At 34.8% G+C, this 18,444-nt stretch overlaps 1 protein-coding gene across 25 annotated transcripts in view; it reads right to left on the bottom strand.

Annotated features, from left to right (window-relative positions):
- TCF4 (transcription factor 4) overlaps positions 1-18,444 on the bottom strand; it is a 366,054-nt gene that overhangs the window by 115,880 nt on the left and 231,730 nt on the right. For 14 of the 25 annotated variants that reach the window (XM_024236137.3, XM_054538004.2, XM_003778981.5 and 11 more), the window contains 2 exons: positions 11,775-11,904; positions 11,264-11,313 (listed from right to left, as the gene is read on the bottom strand). In XM_024236137.3, the coding sequence (XP_024091905.1) occupies positions 11,264-11,313; positions 11,775-11,904 (180 nt within the window). The remainder of the gene's footprint in view (positions 1-11,263; positions 11,314-11,774; positions 11,905-18,444) is intronic. The other 11 variants (XM_054538007.2, XM_054538001.2, XM_054538008.2 and 8 more) reach the window with 1 other exon arrangement.

Consider the following 18,444-nt stretch of genomic DNA (forward strand, 5'->3'; position numbering starts at 1 on the left):
ACTTTACCCTGAGTAACCAAGAGGTGATCATAAATATCCCTAAATAGCATTAAACAGATATGAAAGACATTAACACTTTCAGAATGCCAAAGTAGTATTAAAAAAAAATTCTAACAGATGCTCCTAGGTCAAAAAGTGAAATGTGTGTTTCCTGAAAAAACACTCTCATCAGAATCATAAATGAACTGTGAGTGGAGAAGTGAGGTGTTGCTGAACAAACCAGGATCCTTTTGGTGAGGAACACGGCAATCCACTGCCAACGTGTACGTGCCATAAAAAGCCAAATCGAAATGGAAGTTTGATGAAAACCAATATCCTTTGTAATCCACAAGGTGGCAATGACTACAAATGAGGGGTGGCTAAATCAGATCTATCAGCTTTCCAGAGAAAAATTATCTCTGTGAACTGAAGCATCGGTCCCTGTTCAGGGGGTACACGGAAGAAATTCAGGGCTCACCAGCCAACAAGGACCTTTCCCGAGGAATCTAACTCGGTGCCTGGTTTTTCTGCAAATTAAAATTGGCTGGGAAAAGACATTCATTGTGGAATGTGGAGACCACGCTTCCGCTCACACCTCCCCTCCCTACTTTCAGCAGATGTTTTTTTCTTTAAATGCAAGAAGAGTTAACTAAATCAGCCTTTATATCTAAAAAAAAGTGTTTTAAGTTTCTCATAGCCGATGATCAAAAATACCTTTTCTTTTGTGAATTTAACAGGGGCATTGAGAAAAGATACATTATAATGCGTCAAAGGCTAGAATCTAGCCATTCTTTGACTTTACCTTAAAACATCTGTACAAATATTCCTGCTCAGTGTAAGAAATCTACCTAAGCAGTCCTAAACAAACTGAACTCTGTTTACTTTATAAAAGAAACAGACTGCCACACAGGTCTACCTAGTCTACACATCTTCATCTTGCCAGGCAAAGTTAATACCTTAGGCCTAACCTTCAGTTTTGCGGGGGAGAGCTATAGCCAGCCTCACCAAGGGGCTGTGCATCATTCGGGCAGACCCGTTCCCGGCCTATTATAGAATATCACTGACAGAAAACAAAAGAAAAAGCATGTATCTCCTTATCACTTAGAGGCAAGGCTGATTTAGGCATAAACAAATTACTGGCCAAGGGAACCACATTATAAGCAGCTCCAGGCATCATAGCCGATGTACGAGTTCAAAAGAGAGGATAGAGAAAATATTTCCAACACAAACTTTGCAGACCACTAGGTCTAATGATTAAAAGGGCTGACTACGTGTCTTGGTTTGATAGAGATAGGTTTGCAGAGCCTGGGCAACACAGGGAGACCCTGTCTCTACCAAAAAAGAAAAAAAAAAATTAGCCAGGTGTGGTGGTGTGAACCTGTGTACTCAGCTACTCAGGAGCCTGAGGTGGGAGTACCGCTTGAGCCTGGGAGTTTGAGGCTGCAGTGAACTATGATTGCACCACTGTACTCCAACCTAGGTGACAGAGCAAGACCCCATCTCAAAAAAAAAAAAAAAAAAGCAATATTACATAATTTCAGAAAAAGCAAGTGACCTCTGTTAGGTAAAATTCTTTTGCACATAGTTGAGACCCTGGTCTTAGTTTCTATTCTGCTGCTAACTACTCCTAAGTACGCTGCCATGTTAGATTTGTTTCTCAAATGCCAAAAGAAAGGTAGTTACCTTGTTACTAATAGCATGACACTGCTTTTTATTATGTGTAACAATAGTATGCAACATTCAAGGATATTACATAAACGCATTCAAACCCCAATAAGTACTTATTTTACAAATAACTGTGCAGCTAGGAAGTGACATAGCCCCCTAAAAACCCAGTTGATCAGATTTCATACTCTACTATATTATACTGTCTTTGTTTACACAGATGCTCCCCTGGACTGCCTGGCATACTGATTTGCTTGGGCAAAAGTTATAGGACATGACTATACAGAGATACTGACGATCATTCTACAGTGAAATGAAACTTGTGAACATTAATTTATTGTAGATAGTCAAATACTTGCTAACTTAACGACAATCTTGCTGTAGAGAGCTTTTTGGTCTACAGAGTGTCTGAAACACTACAGGCAGCACAGACAGCATTATGGTTAAGAACACAGAAACTTTACAGACAGGCTGCCCAGGTCTCACTCCCAGCTCTGCCACTTACTATGTGTGACCGCAGACACGTTTCTTCACCTCTATGTGTCTCATTTTTAAGTCTCTTGAATAAACAGTAGTACCCATGTCATAGGATTTTTATAGGAATAAATGATTTAATAGATGCAAATGATGTAAGAGTGTACCACTTAGAACACGGAATAAGTACTCTGGCATGGAATAAGTACTTTGATAAAGGTTTGTTATTAGTATATTGACACCACCTTATTATGCAGGCACTATTTATACCTGCTTTGTAGACAGAGAAACAGGTTTGTGACCTAACCAAGGCCACTGGGTGAGTAAGTAGAGGCTGTCAGATGTTAAATTAGAAAGGTCTTTTTATGTCTAAGTGCAGTGTTTTTTCTACCCTGCTACACCACTTTTACTACTATATTCATTCACTGGAAATATATTTCAGAGTAATACACATAAGTAAAGCAGTGAGTCTGGTTGCCATAAGACAAAAAAAGATGTATCTAAAACATATCCCTCACCCTCGTCAAGGTGGTGACCAGTGAATAAGGGCAATCAGCTTAAGGGACAAAAGTCCATGTGTTACCCTTTGTGGGTTATTTTATTTTTCAAATGCATGACTTTCTCAAAAGGCTACATGGTACACTCTTTAAAATGCTAAGGTTATTCCTACAAATTGTGATGCAAGTGACACAAGACTGCAAATTTCATTAAACGTGAAGAATCTCAGTTGAAAAGCTCCACGATTTAAATAAGAATACACAGAAGAAAAAGACATGTTCCATGTTACATGGTGTGTCTAGTTTTTAGCTGCAATGAAAAATACTCTTTGAATAAGTATAAACGGAGAAAGGAATGAATGAATAAATGAACATGCTTTTTTCCCCTTCTACCTGGGCACTCCCAGCTTGTTACTGTCGGGTTTCACTTACATCAATATTGGGTGAAGTTACTAATATATTTACTAAAGGGAAAATGAAATAGCATTTATTTGTAAAATAATTACTGACTGCAGTTTGAATTTTGTAATCCCAACTATATCTGTTCATAATAAATATTTTTAATTCCATTTTCTTTGCTGTTATCAATTAAGCCACAGATTATATGTGCCAATGTCTTATATATCTCTAAAAATAAAATTCATATTAAGATAGTACATGAGGGACCCCAAGGTTCTGGAAACGCAATTTCACTCCTGAATCATATGCCTGAGTATTAAATGGCAGAATTTCGAATTTATTTTATGTAACAATACTTTCAAATAGTACAATAGATACAGAAATGTGCTTTTCTACTTGATCAAATGGTTTAAAAAATTTAAACTAACTCAACAATCTAAATAATCAGGCCATAAACATTCTCCTAATAAATCTCAGCTTTAGTAGTAATGCAAAATGAGCTAAACACTGCTGCCTCCTTAGACAATTTTTTCTCATCCTTTAACGTCTTGAGTTATTAAACTTTCTTAAGCTAGAGCCCCAGTTTTTATACTCCACTTGTTATTAAATTATTTTGTACTTCAAGTTCGTTTCATAAAAAGCAAGCCAGAAAATATTATTGTACTGTGTTAACGTACCTGAGCACCTGTGAAACAACCCAATTCTCCAAACAGGGTTACTTGAAAACATGAATGCTAAGAATCTGCCACCTACTTGAAACTGCTTTCTCATAGCAGCTAATGATATAATGATATACTGTGCCAATCGGTAGAATGAAAGCCATTACAATATTATTATAAGCATAATTCAGGAGGCATATTTAGAATGATATGGGCTGTGGAGGGAGGAGGCTCCTGTAGACACTTAGGTATTCTTTCTCAGATGCCATCAAAATAATTGTTCCAAAGTAGCATTTTCCTAAAATCCCTAATGGTAACAGCAAGTGGTTAACAGTGACACTTTTTGTTATGTGTGTGTGATGAATGACACCAGTTTTCATGATTAAATGTACTTGCAAAGGTCATTTTTATGAGAAAATATAAGTCTTTCTAATATGGCTCCATGTTTCACAAAGGAAATGCCCTTTAATCACTGCCAACATATGGCAACACACTGAGAAATTTTCTTTACAGTTTGCTATGAAGAGAGCTTCACTACGAAATGTTCCTATTTCCTGCTCTACGGAATAATCAAAATAAATTTACTGGAATTTAACACACACACAGTTCCTCTTCTTATTACTCTGGAAGTAAGCACTTATATATCAAGTTTCATCCCTAGTGGCTTATTTATGATTAATTCCTCAGATGACAAAGTCAGACAAGAGACAACAGTGGATGTCACTAAACCACTTAAGTAGAATTCTTAAAATGTTCCTTTCAAAATACAACTTGCACATTCTTTCGGAAGTGAAATCTATTCATCTCACCAAATCATATTTTGGTTTCAACCCTGAAATTTTACAAAATGCAGAAACTTCTGCACTACCTTAACTTCTCTGAAGAGGGAGTATATGCTCAAGTAAAGCATCAAACTCCTCAAATAGCTCTACACCTATGCAGCAGCTGCAACTTAAAAAAGAATCACTCACATGCTGCTGTTTCCAGATAAAATAATTAAGTATTTAAAACTACAAGTTTTGCACCACATTTTATAAAAGCTCCTATTCCTTTAAAAGAAGCACACTCATACACATGGGTGCACACACACGCGCGTGCACACACACATCCTGGGATAGTCAAAACTGATCAAGGCTGAAAATCCTGTGCTATTGCTTTGAGGTGCAATTTTATGTTCAGTTTAATAATCCAGTGCAATTTATGTAAAAAAAATCAAACAAAAGCCAAGACAAAGCAAGTGTCTGTCAACAGCCTGACAAGTATGGATTTTGCCTTAAGAAGACACAACTTTGTCAATTCTCGAAGAGACTCCTTATTCTTTTAGGATTACTGCCACATCTTCTAAGAGAATCTTATTTAGCCTTCCAATTCCTGGTTCATTACTTTCAATGAAAACCTTTAGAATTATTCAAAACCAAGAAAACATAGAAAATGCAGAAATTGTCAGTGATCTGGAAAAAAGGAGAACATTTTGCTATGTTAGAAAATAAAACTATTTCAATCAATTAAATTTTAAAAGTTAAAAAAATGGTATTCAACCAAATTATCAAGGCATTTATCTACATTATTTCGTAAATATAAATTCACAGTTAAGCTGGATGCCATAGAAAAAGGTTTTATTTTCAAAATACATGCAAGCCCTGTTATAATTCTCCCTGGGTAAAGCAGCCCTGCAGTGGTTTCCTACACTTCTCAGTAATTTAAACCACTCTCGAGTCCAAAACTTCACACCAAAATATACTCTTCAGTGAAAATGATAAAGTTCAAAATAGCAGTTCCCAGAAATGTATTTCTCTTTTCTCAATAAGTCCAGTTTTACACTAAATGCTATTATTCCAGCTGCTAACATCTTAACAAAAGTCCTGATAAATCTTAGCATGCAAAATAGTATTTTGAATACTTGATTAAAAATAAAAACACATTGGAGAGTAGGAAGATACATCAGGCACCACTCCTTAGGAGAGATTACTGAGTAGAAAAATGGGGTGCTGCTGGCCAGGAAGGCTTCTTTCTGGTGGAAGGAATGAACTGGTGGTGTTTTGTTTGAGTGTTTGGGGCGTATAACCTTTTTGTTTGTAAAGATAAAGCAGGAATAGCTCAAAAATACACAAACCTTTCATCCACAGTTAACATTCATGCTTGTCTTCTCCTTCATATTTCTTTTCTCTTTCTATCTAAAATACGCACACCAGAAGCCTTCTTTCTTAAAGGGTGCAGGATTGGGCTTCAAGGCAGAGAAGAGGAGGATAGTGGATGAAGGAGCTCATTATTCCAAAATTCCAAACAAAAATTCAGAAATCCTTGAGTAAACTTCTGGGATATTAGAATGCCTAATAGTATATATGTTGAGTATGTGCAAGCCTCTTGGGTGCTTTCTGAAAAATTTTTAATGGAACAAAAGCCTCCAATGAAAACAAATATAAAGATTCTCCTATATTTTTTCATATACCAGCAATTCATAAAAATCATAAACTCTATAGTCTCAATGTGCAATAGAGAAGATAAGATTGGTTTTCACACACACACAAAAAAACCGCACATGCTGAACTAGAAGTCTTTGGTTTAGCAAATTCAGCATTAACTGAACACACACAAAAATACTTTGTCATGAATATTTTCTCAGCTTTCACTGTTCCCCATTGTCATGTTATATATGTCGTGTAAATTGTGTGAATAGTTTCGTCCTATTTGAGATGACTTAATTGTGCCACTCTTAACCTCCTTCTTGCCTAAACATTAATAAGCATAATTTTAATATCCAAACCTCATATTCCAATATCTTTAATTAGAAAATGGGCACACTAAGTTTAAAAGTGAATACTGAGAGCTATCTTAATATTTTAAACACTTACAATTATACTTCTTCACAAAGTATCTATCTCTGCAGGGATGAACCTTGAAGAGGTTCCTCCTTTTATGTCTTATCACACAATCGGCTACTTCTAGACTTTCCTAAAAAGGATAGAGCCCAGATGGCTATTTAGTTCACTTGTGATCAATATCATATTTCAATAAAACTTTCATCTTAAAGAAAATTGTATTATTACTTGTTAAAATTTGTTGACATGAAAAAGCATCGTTCTGATTTCCCTATGATCAATTTCAAAAGTGATGTAGGAAATTATATATTTCTGAGTTCAGTACTGATTGTTTAAATCATACATAATTTCCAGCCCACTAATAAGGAAAAAACAATTTACCAATATCTCTTTTAAATTGTTTGTGATTTCTTCAAGCACCTGGGAAAAAAGGGGTTTTCCCTAAATAGCTCAAGATACGGATTCAACATCATGTTTGAAATCTTCAAATAGGAAAGTTTTTATATAACACAAAATACATAGGACATTTAAGGCCATTAGCATTACTCATTTTTCTTGATACCCCTAATAATTGCTTCCGTAAAGGAAACTCTAATCCATACTTAAATATTTCATTTTATTTAAGAATTCTTTCCTTATGAAAATTGGTGAACCTAATATCTAATACACATTGTTTTTATTTTTCAAACCCACCTATTGATTAACTTATGTCGCAAATATTCTTGAAGTGTCCAAACCTTATTTTAGAATCTTTATAGTAGTAGAAATTGTTTATCTTAGGATCCATGTGTCCCAAATTATCTCTGACCACTTAATGTTTGCCAGGTCCTCCTGAGTTTTAAAACAAAACACACACACAAAACCCCTCTGTAATTTAACATAGAAAAAAGACTTCACTGAAAAGTACAGTTTTAGGAAAGATCACTGGAGATGAGAGGTCATAAACTATTTCTAAGGATAAAATATCCTATTTCCAGAAAAATCTGATGTTCAAGAGATTCCAACTGCGGTCATGGTGAGACCATCATTAAAGATGCAAATCGGATTACAAGTGGAGACAAATTCCACCAAAGTTTGAAGTAGAAAGTTTGTAGTTGTTAACAGCTTCTGATAAAATGTATATAATTTTGAAATATTTCAAATTCTAAGATAAAAGTTTTACATGTTTACATGTGATAGGCAGAATAAAGTTTCCAAAAGATAATGTCTTTGTTTTGTTTGTGTTTGATGAAAGTATCTTAAAACAGCACAATATAAAATTTTTTGCTACTTTCTAGATTTTAGTACTTTCATGTTAATTTCTGTTAAGAATCATGAATCATTTTTTTCCAAAACTTTAATTTACTATAGTACATTTTTCTGTGTATGAATTCATGATTCAATGTGTATGATTATTAGGTTATACAAAACAAATTTGTTGAAATGAGCAGTAAAGTTGCAAAATATTGAGTTTAAGATGAAATATGGTTTGAAATGGAAAACCAAAATGTAGAAATCTAGCAAAACAAGATGTTCTCATGTAGATTCAAGAGCTTAGACATGCAAAATAAATTCTGACATCAACAAAAGACAACGTTTTATTACTAAGGTCTTCGCAAAAAACGAGGGCTACGAGAAATTGGGACGTGACTAAAAAGAGCAACATACTAAAATATGAACTGAGAAGATAAAAATGTACTGCGGTAATAAGCAGAGCTCTCGTGGGCAATTAGATAGCTGTCTCTCACACAGGCTTTCCTTTAAAAAAAAAAATCACCTTAGCAAGTACTGGTCTATGTGCACTAGAGGGACAGGCTTCCTCCCGACACACTGTGCTTGTCCTGTAGACCCTGCCTGGTGGGTCTTCTGTTATCCCACCATCGTGTCATACTTCCACAGTGACGTGAGGTCTCTAGATGCAGCACACAGTACAAACACACATTTGTGGATCCTGCCAGATCCATGACATGATGTCGGGCCAGGCCTATGTTTTCTCTCTCCCACAGATGCTGCAGTGTTTTCAAAACAGGGCTAGGCAATCCCCTCTCTCTCCTGATTGCCTGGGAGGAAGACCCAGCCTAATGGTGGCAGAAGAAGTCCAGTCTCTGTACCACAGGCGTGTCACAAATAATACCTGATGATGCAGTGTCACCGTTTAAGTTTTCTTCCTTTTATCATAAGGGAAAGACAGGGCCCATTTCAAAATGGGGGGTAAAGTGAGTTGCCACAACAGATTGTGACAGATTTATTACTATTTGTCATGGTAAATATGTACCAAAGAAAACATATAAGTGTCTTTATGTAGTCATAATCACTCCAAAGGAAATCTTTTATTATCTCCAATCTTTTAGTATCTGTTATACAAATACTCATACATACTGAAACAAATTTAAGAAGTATCTCTTATCAAATAGTCATAATTTTATTTGAGCTTTAAAAAAAGCATGGCAGAGGTCTAAAAATATAGAAATACAGATCTCCTGGGAGAAAAGTGTGACCGTGTCTACTGCAGACCTTTTTTGGAATCAAGTTAAAATAAATATTTTGTGTGGTGGTAAGCCATGTGGATCTTGTTGTAAGTAATAAGCAATTGATATTTACAACAAAGCTTACACAAACTAAGTTAAATTGCTATAAAAATAGAGCTGAGATTTTTTTAGGTAATGAGTAAATGGATGATTAAATTATAAAATTACCTAAACTTGTTCTTCTTGCTCAAAAAATTGCAATAAAAATTTCATTTTGAATTGTATTTTCTTCCTCCTTGTATTTCAGAAAAAAAGGCTATTCATCAAAATGTTTCATAAGGACCATGAAAACATTTAGTCAAGATAAATCTTCTAAGAAGAGTAAATCCTAAACTGACCACTAAAAACTGAAAATTAAATAGAATAAAACTAAATTCCTAATTCCCGAGTTTTGTTTATTGGGAAAGAAAGGAAAATTATTTTTCTATTTCTGAATGTATCACGACATAGCAGCAACACCTAAATTGTCTTAACAGCAAAGAAAACACTGTACCAGTAAAATTTTCTAAAGGGGCCAGTTAGCTATAGGGAAATACTTAAAAATTTACAACGAATTATGAAAATTGTTGTTGACAGTGATTAAGCATATACCCACCATCCAATGCCACACCAATGCACTCCTTAGAAATTGTCTAGATTTCTGCCTAATCTTAGCATTGGATAAAACAAGTTAATTTTAATATGAAGCATAACGAGGGTAAGATAGCTTTAAGTTTTTATTGCTTTTATAGGACAGTTATTCCATTGTTTCAGAACATTCAAAGGTCCACTAAATGCATTTAATATTGTCCATATTAAGTTCAGGCATGTTTAAAATGTAAACAGCTGTTAGGACTATATCATTTGAAGTTGTCATAAAACCTATTAAAAGCTAAAGTTTCATCAACATTAAATCCACCCCTAACGTCACGCTTAAAATCTGCTTATAAAATCCTTTGGGCATATTAGTCAATTTCAATATAACATAGAAATTCAAAGAATAAACAACTGAGTACAATTTTAAGTGACTTACTGATACTTGAAAGTGACTATACACCATTGGCAATCTTATTTACACAATATTTTTCTATATTTATGAATAATTTTGTGATGCTTCTTCAACATCACCAACTCTATGATAATCAGCATACAAAATTTACTCTTTTTCCTGATAAGACTTATTCTGATATATTCATTTAATAATTGTTTGGATGAGCTGAACTGAAATCAAGTCAAATACACAGGTGTTTGGGTTAATCTAATCTTAGCACATTTGCAAGACCTATTATTCTTCTAATACATTAAAAATGAAATGAAACTAATATGCAAGCATTGATTGGTAATATACTTTAAGAAATCTAAATATGATTTTATATTAAAGTATAAAAACATAATAAGGCTTAAATTAGCATTCTTTTCAAAGAATACTAGTACTCTACAGAATTAAATCAAAACTTTATATCACAGCAAGGAAGAATGAAAAAAAGGAGGAAGGATAAAGAAACAAAGAAAGAAGAGAGGAAACTATGTTTGCATTTTATACGAGGAGAAAATTACTAGAAATGGACTAGTCCCAAACAAAATTAAATACAATTATCTAGGAACATAAGAATTCAAAATATCATATCATGTATTGAGCTGTGATCACAACCAACTTTTGCTGTGCTAGGGACCTGGGGGTGGGTGGGGAATATTAGCAACTTCTGCATAGAGCTCCAGCTATTAAAAAGACCCAGAATGCCCTTGGTTACAGCTGACTACTTCTAGTTGTCACCTGGTAGTAAAGACACAAATGGCTACTGATGCAGCTACCTTTGCAGCCTTTATTCAGCAACCTCTCCAGAAAATAGAGACATTCTTCCTGCACTCTGGGCTGAAACCCATGTAAATTTTTCCTAAATCCTCTCCACAAATCTCCTTTCGCATGCAAATCCATAAATCATCATAATACTGACAAAGAATTTAACCAACACATGAAACTAAAACTGATTCTCTTGAAAGCCCAGTACAGGTAAAACTCCTCAAACTTCAGGCACCTTTTCAAGGCTCTCTTTAGAGCTTAACCTGCTGAATATCAACATAACCACCCAGTCTTCCAGGAAGTGCAATTAATCACTCCAATGTGGGTCAGGTGGCTGGATGTGCAGGTCATTTCTACCTCATCTGCCTTCTAGATAAACGTGCTGCTCTGGGCGCATGGAAACTCATTTACTTCTATCTCCTTCCCATCAATACAAAACAGAACAAAATAAGCAATATACAAAGCAGAAACAAGCAGTACTTACTGAAGATGGCAAACCTGGAGGAACTTTTCGAACTTTCTTTGTCTGTACCTCTGAAAGAAAATGAAGATGGTGTCAGCTCCCAAATGCCCATTTTCCTAAGATAGATTAAACCACAAAGACTTCTAGATGATACCACGTTTCCTTAAATCATTACCTTAGCAAAGTGTAGTTACCACGATCACATTTGATTCTAGCAGAAATCAAATTCTACTTTGTTCATAAAAATGAAGATATTTAACTTTTGCTACTTTGATCTTTTAATAGCTTCCTTATGGGGGCAGCTAAGAGAAAACTAGAAATAAGCAGACACCAAAAAAGTTCTGCTATCATAAGTTGTTAACGTACCTACTCAGTGTGCTGGGGGGAAGTCTCCAGGCTGACAACTGAGCCAAATTTTATGGTTTTCTTGGGGTGGGAGGTAGGATGGGAGGGTGATATTTTAAAGAAAGAAAGAAAGAAAAAAAAAAAGGCATAATCATCCCTCAGGCATTCAAACAAAGGAATACCTTACCCATGGCACTACTGTGAAGAGGCCTCCTTCGAGGATTATTGCTAGAATACTGATAGTACTGGGAACCAGGTTTGGTGGGCGAAAGGGTTCCTGGGTTGCCCATATCCATGTCACCTCCAAGGAGACTCTGCTGAAAGGTTAAAAAGGGAAAACAAACATATAAGGTTAATTTTTTACTTTCACCACCTCCCAACTGATTGTTAGTACTTAAACCAATGCAATAAAGCAAACAGCATCTGCTAAGCTGAGACAATTAAAACAAAACAAAAACCCAAAAGAAAGGCAGTCTAAGAAGCTATCACAAAGTTTGTGAATTTTTAATTCTTTACTTTTAGGAGGAAAGTAGATGATTCCCTTTAAACAATATATTTTTTAAGTCTTTTAAGATGACTCACATTTTCATTTCACAAAACAAATGGCATTTATATAAGACTAATGTTTCCTTTCTCTAGGCTGAGGCTCATATCTGGGAACTATTCATCCCCTTCCTTAACAAGAAGAATCTCATTTTGTGAATGCACACAACTTCCCCCGGCTGCATACACCGGGGTTAAGTGTAGCCTATGAACTCGACTGAGAACCCTGCCTCTCTGTACCGCATATCATGATTCTCCACGAACTGACATAGCACCCACAGAAGAGAAAATGCCAACTGAACCAAGAGGAAATTCAAATCCTCACACTAACTCTCAAAATTACAGAAATAGCAGATATTCCATGCTAACAGCCACAAAGGACTTCAGAATGCCCCCTTGAGGTCTATCGGAAGCTAAGACACATCCCACAGATTAAACATTTACCTGAACACTACAAAACTTCCACAATAACCTATCACAGTGTGACAATTATTAAACTTTTAAAAATGATGACATCAGAAAGATTATATAATATTACATTTTCTAAAAACTACATAGAAACTTACCCATAATATATAAATCGCCTGATTATACTCTGCATTGAACACATTGTTCTTTTAATTATTCTAATATGCAATAAAACAAGAGTAGATAGTACCATTTATATTAAGAACAAATTTACTGTTTAATAAAGAAATTTTAAAATTAAGTACTAAAAATCTAACTTTATCGTTACTTGTAATCAACTTTTACTGACTGAACTAATTACTGTCCTTGATAAAGTACAGAATGTGTTTTCCCTAATCTAAATTCTAATCACCATGTCACTCACAACAGACTTAGGGATGCTTCACTAACACACTATTCACATGCAAAATACTCTAAATAGGCCAATTATGACTCTGCCCCTGTTCCCTGGTTAACCCGCTGAGAACTGAAAAATTTCACAAGGCAGTCACCAACTAAAACAAAGGGTCCTTGTTTTAAATTAAGACAGTCTTTTTGATTCCTAAATAGCTCAACAAAGTGGCATGTCTTCTAGTGAAAGCAGTTGGTCAAATATGACCCATAAGCTGGAAAATCAAAAATTCAAACCTCCCCTTTCCACCGCCATATAGCTAAATATCATAAAGAGAACCTCTCTATTCCAAGGGGTTTTTCTGAGTGTTGGATGAGTCATATATAAAGGACTAATCAGCTACTGACAAGCTCGCCTTTACTGATTCCAGTTTAAGACTTTTTCAAGAGATATGTAATAAGCATTACTTCAAAATACAACTTCAAGGATGAGATTTCAGATTGAAAGCACATTTTGAGTAATAAACTCACTGCTAGTATCTTAATGTTTACCACATAAATACCTGATAAAACCAGATTTATCAGATAAAAATCTGACATCTGCATGCTCAACTATTGCCTCTTTTGAACTTATGAGACATATGAAAACACTACACAATGACAAACTAAAACATAAGGCTTATTATAATAAAGTTTTGCATAAATCAGAAATCTAGTAACAAATAATTTATCATTTAGGAGTGGCATTCAAAAATTTTTGAATCTCAACCTAAATTTCACTCTTGGCATTTCTTATTAACAAAGAAAGTTACAGTGAAGTCTGTGTCCAAGTTTTCTTTGAAATTTCCATCAATAAAGCTGTGAATGATTTGAAATCACAACCTCCTTACAGTTTGGTAAATCTACGAATGAGTCTTCATTTCATTGGAAAGAGGAGTTTGAAAATAACTTCGTATTCTAGACACAAATCACCCCTATTTCTTCATTTTTCTTTTTCTAGAAGTATATAAAATATTCAGAAAATGGCTGAGCAAATATGTTGAAATGCTTGCTTGTGTTTTTAAATGAGTTTAACCATTGGTTAATTCCTCTTGGTCGTGGTGGCAAAGGTTTTCACTCTCAAGAAATTAAATGCATTCAAGGGGTCAACCTAAAAACACACACTTGCTATACTGTCTTTTAGCAGCATTCACATTAGAGCTGTGAAAAATATAAAATGATAACTACAAAACAGGTACAGGCTGTGGTTGACCTTATTGTTGTTAACTTAAAAGAAAATAATTTCATGGGCCAGTCATAATAAATCACACATCCAGCTCTTACATATGCAGGCGCAAGGACTATGTGCAGTAACATAGCACTAGGACCAGATAGCACTTACAAACCTTTAGTGGTTCCTGTTACTCTTTATTTTTTTCACAAAGCACATTCCTGTTTCTTTCTCCTTAGACCTGTTTGTTCCTATTTCTTTCTCACTTGGACAATAGAATCATTCTTCTAAAGCAACAAAAATAAACATTTCCTCACATTTAAGGGGGCCCTAAACACCTCCTTAGGGAAAATGAAGATAAAAATATATGTGTTCTTATTGTACAGTATACTTATAAAGTGAACAATGACCATTTACTATTGTCTGGCCTTTACGTCACATACTTAACTCTCTGTAGCAATGAGAAAGATAAATTTTCCACTGGCTGAAAAACCTGAGTTTATGAATTTTAAAAAGTGAATGGCGTTTGATTTAAAGTAAATTAAATTTTGCACAAAATGGATAAGGTATTTGTTTATATTATGAATTTACCTGCATATATAGATATAGCTCTGAAGACAAGTTTCTGCTTAATAAAAGTTAAGCTTGAAAACTACGTCTACTTTCAAAATGGGCAAATTCATCCTGGCCTTAAATAGGATTATAATGGTTTTAGGTTTTTCACATTGTGCAAGCTCATGTTCTGCGGTTATGCTGGGTCCCAGTAGTAGGCTGCCCGAATCTGCCAGGAAACACTGGAGGCAGATGTGGCATCTGGCAGAGCTAACCTGTAAATCTTAAACCCATAGTTTAGCATTTTGCTTAACTGTCCACAGTGTGATGAGACAAGCCCTTCCCCTTACTCGCTCCTATTTTTTTTCCCAAAAGACCTAAAATACCGTAACCAAAAAACAAAACACACTGACTTTATCAACCAGGTTGGAATGTTTTGGGGTTCACCCTCTGCAGCCAATTCCCCTGCAAATGGCCATTCCTAACTTGGCCACTCAAATCCCCAAATACAGCACTCTGTGAGTGTCTTTTTCAATTAAAATTTTGTTGTTTGTTTTACATCAGATTTGTTTGTTTTACATCAGATATAGGTCTCAGAATGTCTTTCGAACACATTCTCAACCCTGCCCCCATTCCTTTTCAGGGGAGCTTCTTAACAGCCTTGATCAACCACTGAACTTTGCTTATACAACCAAGAAAGCAAACCATGAATTAAACTTGAGTAACAGAAAAGCAGCATATATCTCAAATTAGATTTATAACTGAATGGTAATCAAAAATAGAACTCACTGCTTGAAGCTTAAATTATCAACTTTTTTCTAGTTAAACTAAAATCATCTTGCTCTGAACTATTATTTCATTTCAGTCAGCACTTTAAATGTAATGGGTGGGTGGTACATTTCTAAAAAGGAAGATTATATTTACACTTAATTATAGATATGACTGAGATCAGAGTACGATGAATACTGCTTTTTTGGCTTATAATTAATGCATCTAATAGGTGAATGACCTTGAATTTCAGAGTTGGAACCTGGAAGAGGGGAAAAAAGAAGTAGGAGAAAGAAAATCTCTGGAGAAAAGCAAATGTGCCCCTGGTTTCTCGGGGCTTTCTCGATTCTGCGTCACTTCCATTACGTTGTGATCCAGTATCAGACACAACATCTTGGGGGGATGTTGCAGAACAGAGAAAAGCAGTCTCAGATGAAACCAGATTAAGCTCCTTTTCTGAACTATTGCCAAATGCTTGTGAGTCTAATTCATGTTCGGGTATTCTAGTACTCACACAGCTGCAATTCCATTCTTTCATCACAAACCTAAGTGATGTATAGTGGCTTTGTATGGTGAACTGACTCTATAAAGCCAGGATTTTTTAAAATGTTAATATGGAAAAAAATTCTGAACCACTATAAAACTTATGAATGCAAAATATATGTGTAGGTATCTACCAGACTTTGTGGAATTAAATGCAAAATACACATTGAGTGAAATTACAAGTTAGATTTGTTTAAAATACCTTTTATCACAACCGAGGTCATTTCTACATAGTTAATTCTGCACAGAATCGGGTTTTCAAAGACACTGCTGAATAAGATTCCTAACAGCCATGGGGAAGTTTCTGTAAATCCCTGTCGAATAGTTGCTGCTGAATGTGCCATTCTGACCACAGAAGGGCCATTGCTGACTTACTACAGTAGCAGGAGGGGGGCGATAATTTTGCTGCTGTTGGCACTTACTCTGCAACCTAGAATATATCTTGCACCAAAGGGCAATGAAGAACACAATATTTCCACCTGTCCGCTTTTGAACTTCAAAGCTCAAAATTGAAGGTCAGTCTTTGGACAGTCTTCTTTCCTGATTCCTGAAGGTCCAAGAGTACACCTTTATAATTTATTTTTATTTCTGTCTTATGCTTGGTTTCAACAAAAGAGGACTTGGGCAACTTACAAAGACTAAGATATTTTGCAAATCAGGGACTTAAAAAAATGCTGTGCTGTAGAGAAATACAAATTATTGAAATTATTATTTAGCAAATATTTGTAAAGGTTTTTTGTCAGTGTTTTTTATTTCTACATTAAACATGTGATGCACATTGTGTCTGTAACAAGTCAGAAGTAGAATTCAAATCTATTAAGGAAACAGGGAGGGTTTTAAGGTCAGACCAATCTGGTTGAACCTTAGCTCAAAGAAATACAGACAATGTATTTGGGGGTTAGTTATGCAACTGCTCTAAACCACATTTTCTTCCTCTGTAAAAAGGGACTAATAAGAGCTCTATCATAGGGTTATCAGGAATAGATGAAACAACATATGTAAAATTTCTGCAGAGCCAGGGTCCAGCACAGAGCTTACCTCTTCCTTATGTCCCACACAAAATAGTCCCATATTACAATCCACTGACTATTATTGAAAAGATGCATCAAAAGTTATGAGTGATCATTAGATTCTCTATTTTCAGATTAAAAAGTACAAGCTGTGATAATAATTTGGAAAAGTTACTATAAAAAGTTAAAAATGAGTTATATATGGGAGTCTACATAACAAAGATGATAGCCTCATGGCCTAGAGCTACACTGGCAACAAGAAATGACTAGGTTTTTTCCATATGTAATAAAGAAATTGCCCAACAACCTTCATAATTAAATTTAAGTGGCCATGTTCCCGGAACTGCCACAAGGATGAGTTCAGCGGCTCCTTTAATTTTGCTTTTGCACGCATGAGCAAACTGCTACTATTAATTCAACTATAGGTAAGATCAAAACTAGTTACAGTTAACCAACTAGACATACAAAAATAAGAAAAATCTTGTGATGTTACATTTGAACTCTTGCTACAGTATTGGTCACTGATAAATAACCTCAAATATGGTTCAATTTTGTGTTTTGCCGCTTACAAGGGTAATTATAGGCATTTAATGAATTTTTATGTGATACTTATCAAGTGTTTTAAAAAAATATCTTTTACTTCTCCATGACATCACAAAAAAATAAAAATAAATGAATGCACTCCATAGGTTTGGTTGGAAATGTACGTAATTCCCAAAGAAATCAATTGCCTTAAACAAAATTATTTATTTTAGTAGTGATTGTATTTCACTAAACACTCAAAAATTCAAATACATTGTCTTTCCTTATAAGGAAACACACCACCTTATATTTAAATGTCATAATGTGATGCAAAGGTTGCCATGGTAACTAGTACTTAATGTATAACAGAGTAACAGTCAAGTAAAGACCCATGCATTTTGGTATGGAAATTACAACTGCCCAAGGGTTGGCAAGGTTTACGCATATACCTATTTGACTCTCATATTTTTTAAAAAGAATATATTATTTATTGTATACACTAAAGTGAGGAGGTTTTTTGATGGTTTCTGAAAATCCATTCTGGAATCCCAGGTCATCTATTACATATTAAAAGGGGGATTATATTTGTTGGCAGGAAGGTAGAAATTTAGCATAAAGAAAACTTTGAGGCAATCAGTAACCTATAATAAAAAATGGATTTGAAGAAATCTTATGTAAACCACACAGAATTTAAGATAACTATCTTCTTTGTCAGTTTAAGCTCCTTCTCAGTTCAGGAAGTTCATTTAATATATAATTCACTATGTAGTGAGTTGATATGCTATAATCACTACTTGCCTTAAAAATGTTTCCTTCAGCAATTTTGTGCCAAAGTAAAAATAGAACAATTTGAATACGACCTGTTAACATACTAGGGAATTAGCAACACTTTTGCTATAAATATAAACATG

The sequence above is a fragment of the Pongo abelii genome, chromosome 17 (genome assembly GCF_028885655.2).
Source record: "Pongo abelii isolate AG06213 chromosome 17, NHGRI_mPonAbe1-v2.0_pri, whole genome shotgun sequence".
Classification (NCBI taxonomy): Eukaryota; Metazoa; Chordata; class Mammalia; order Primates; family Hominidae; genus Pongo; species Pongo abelii.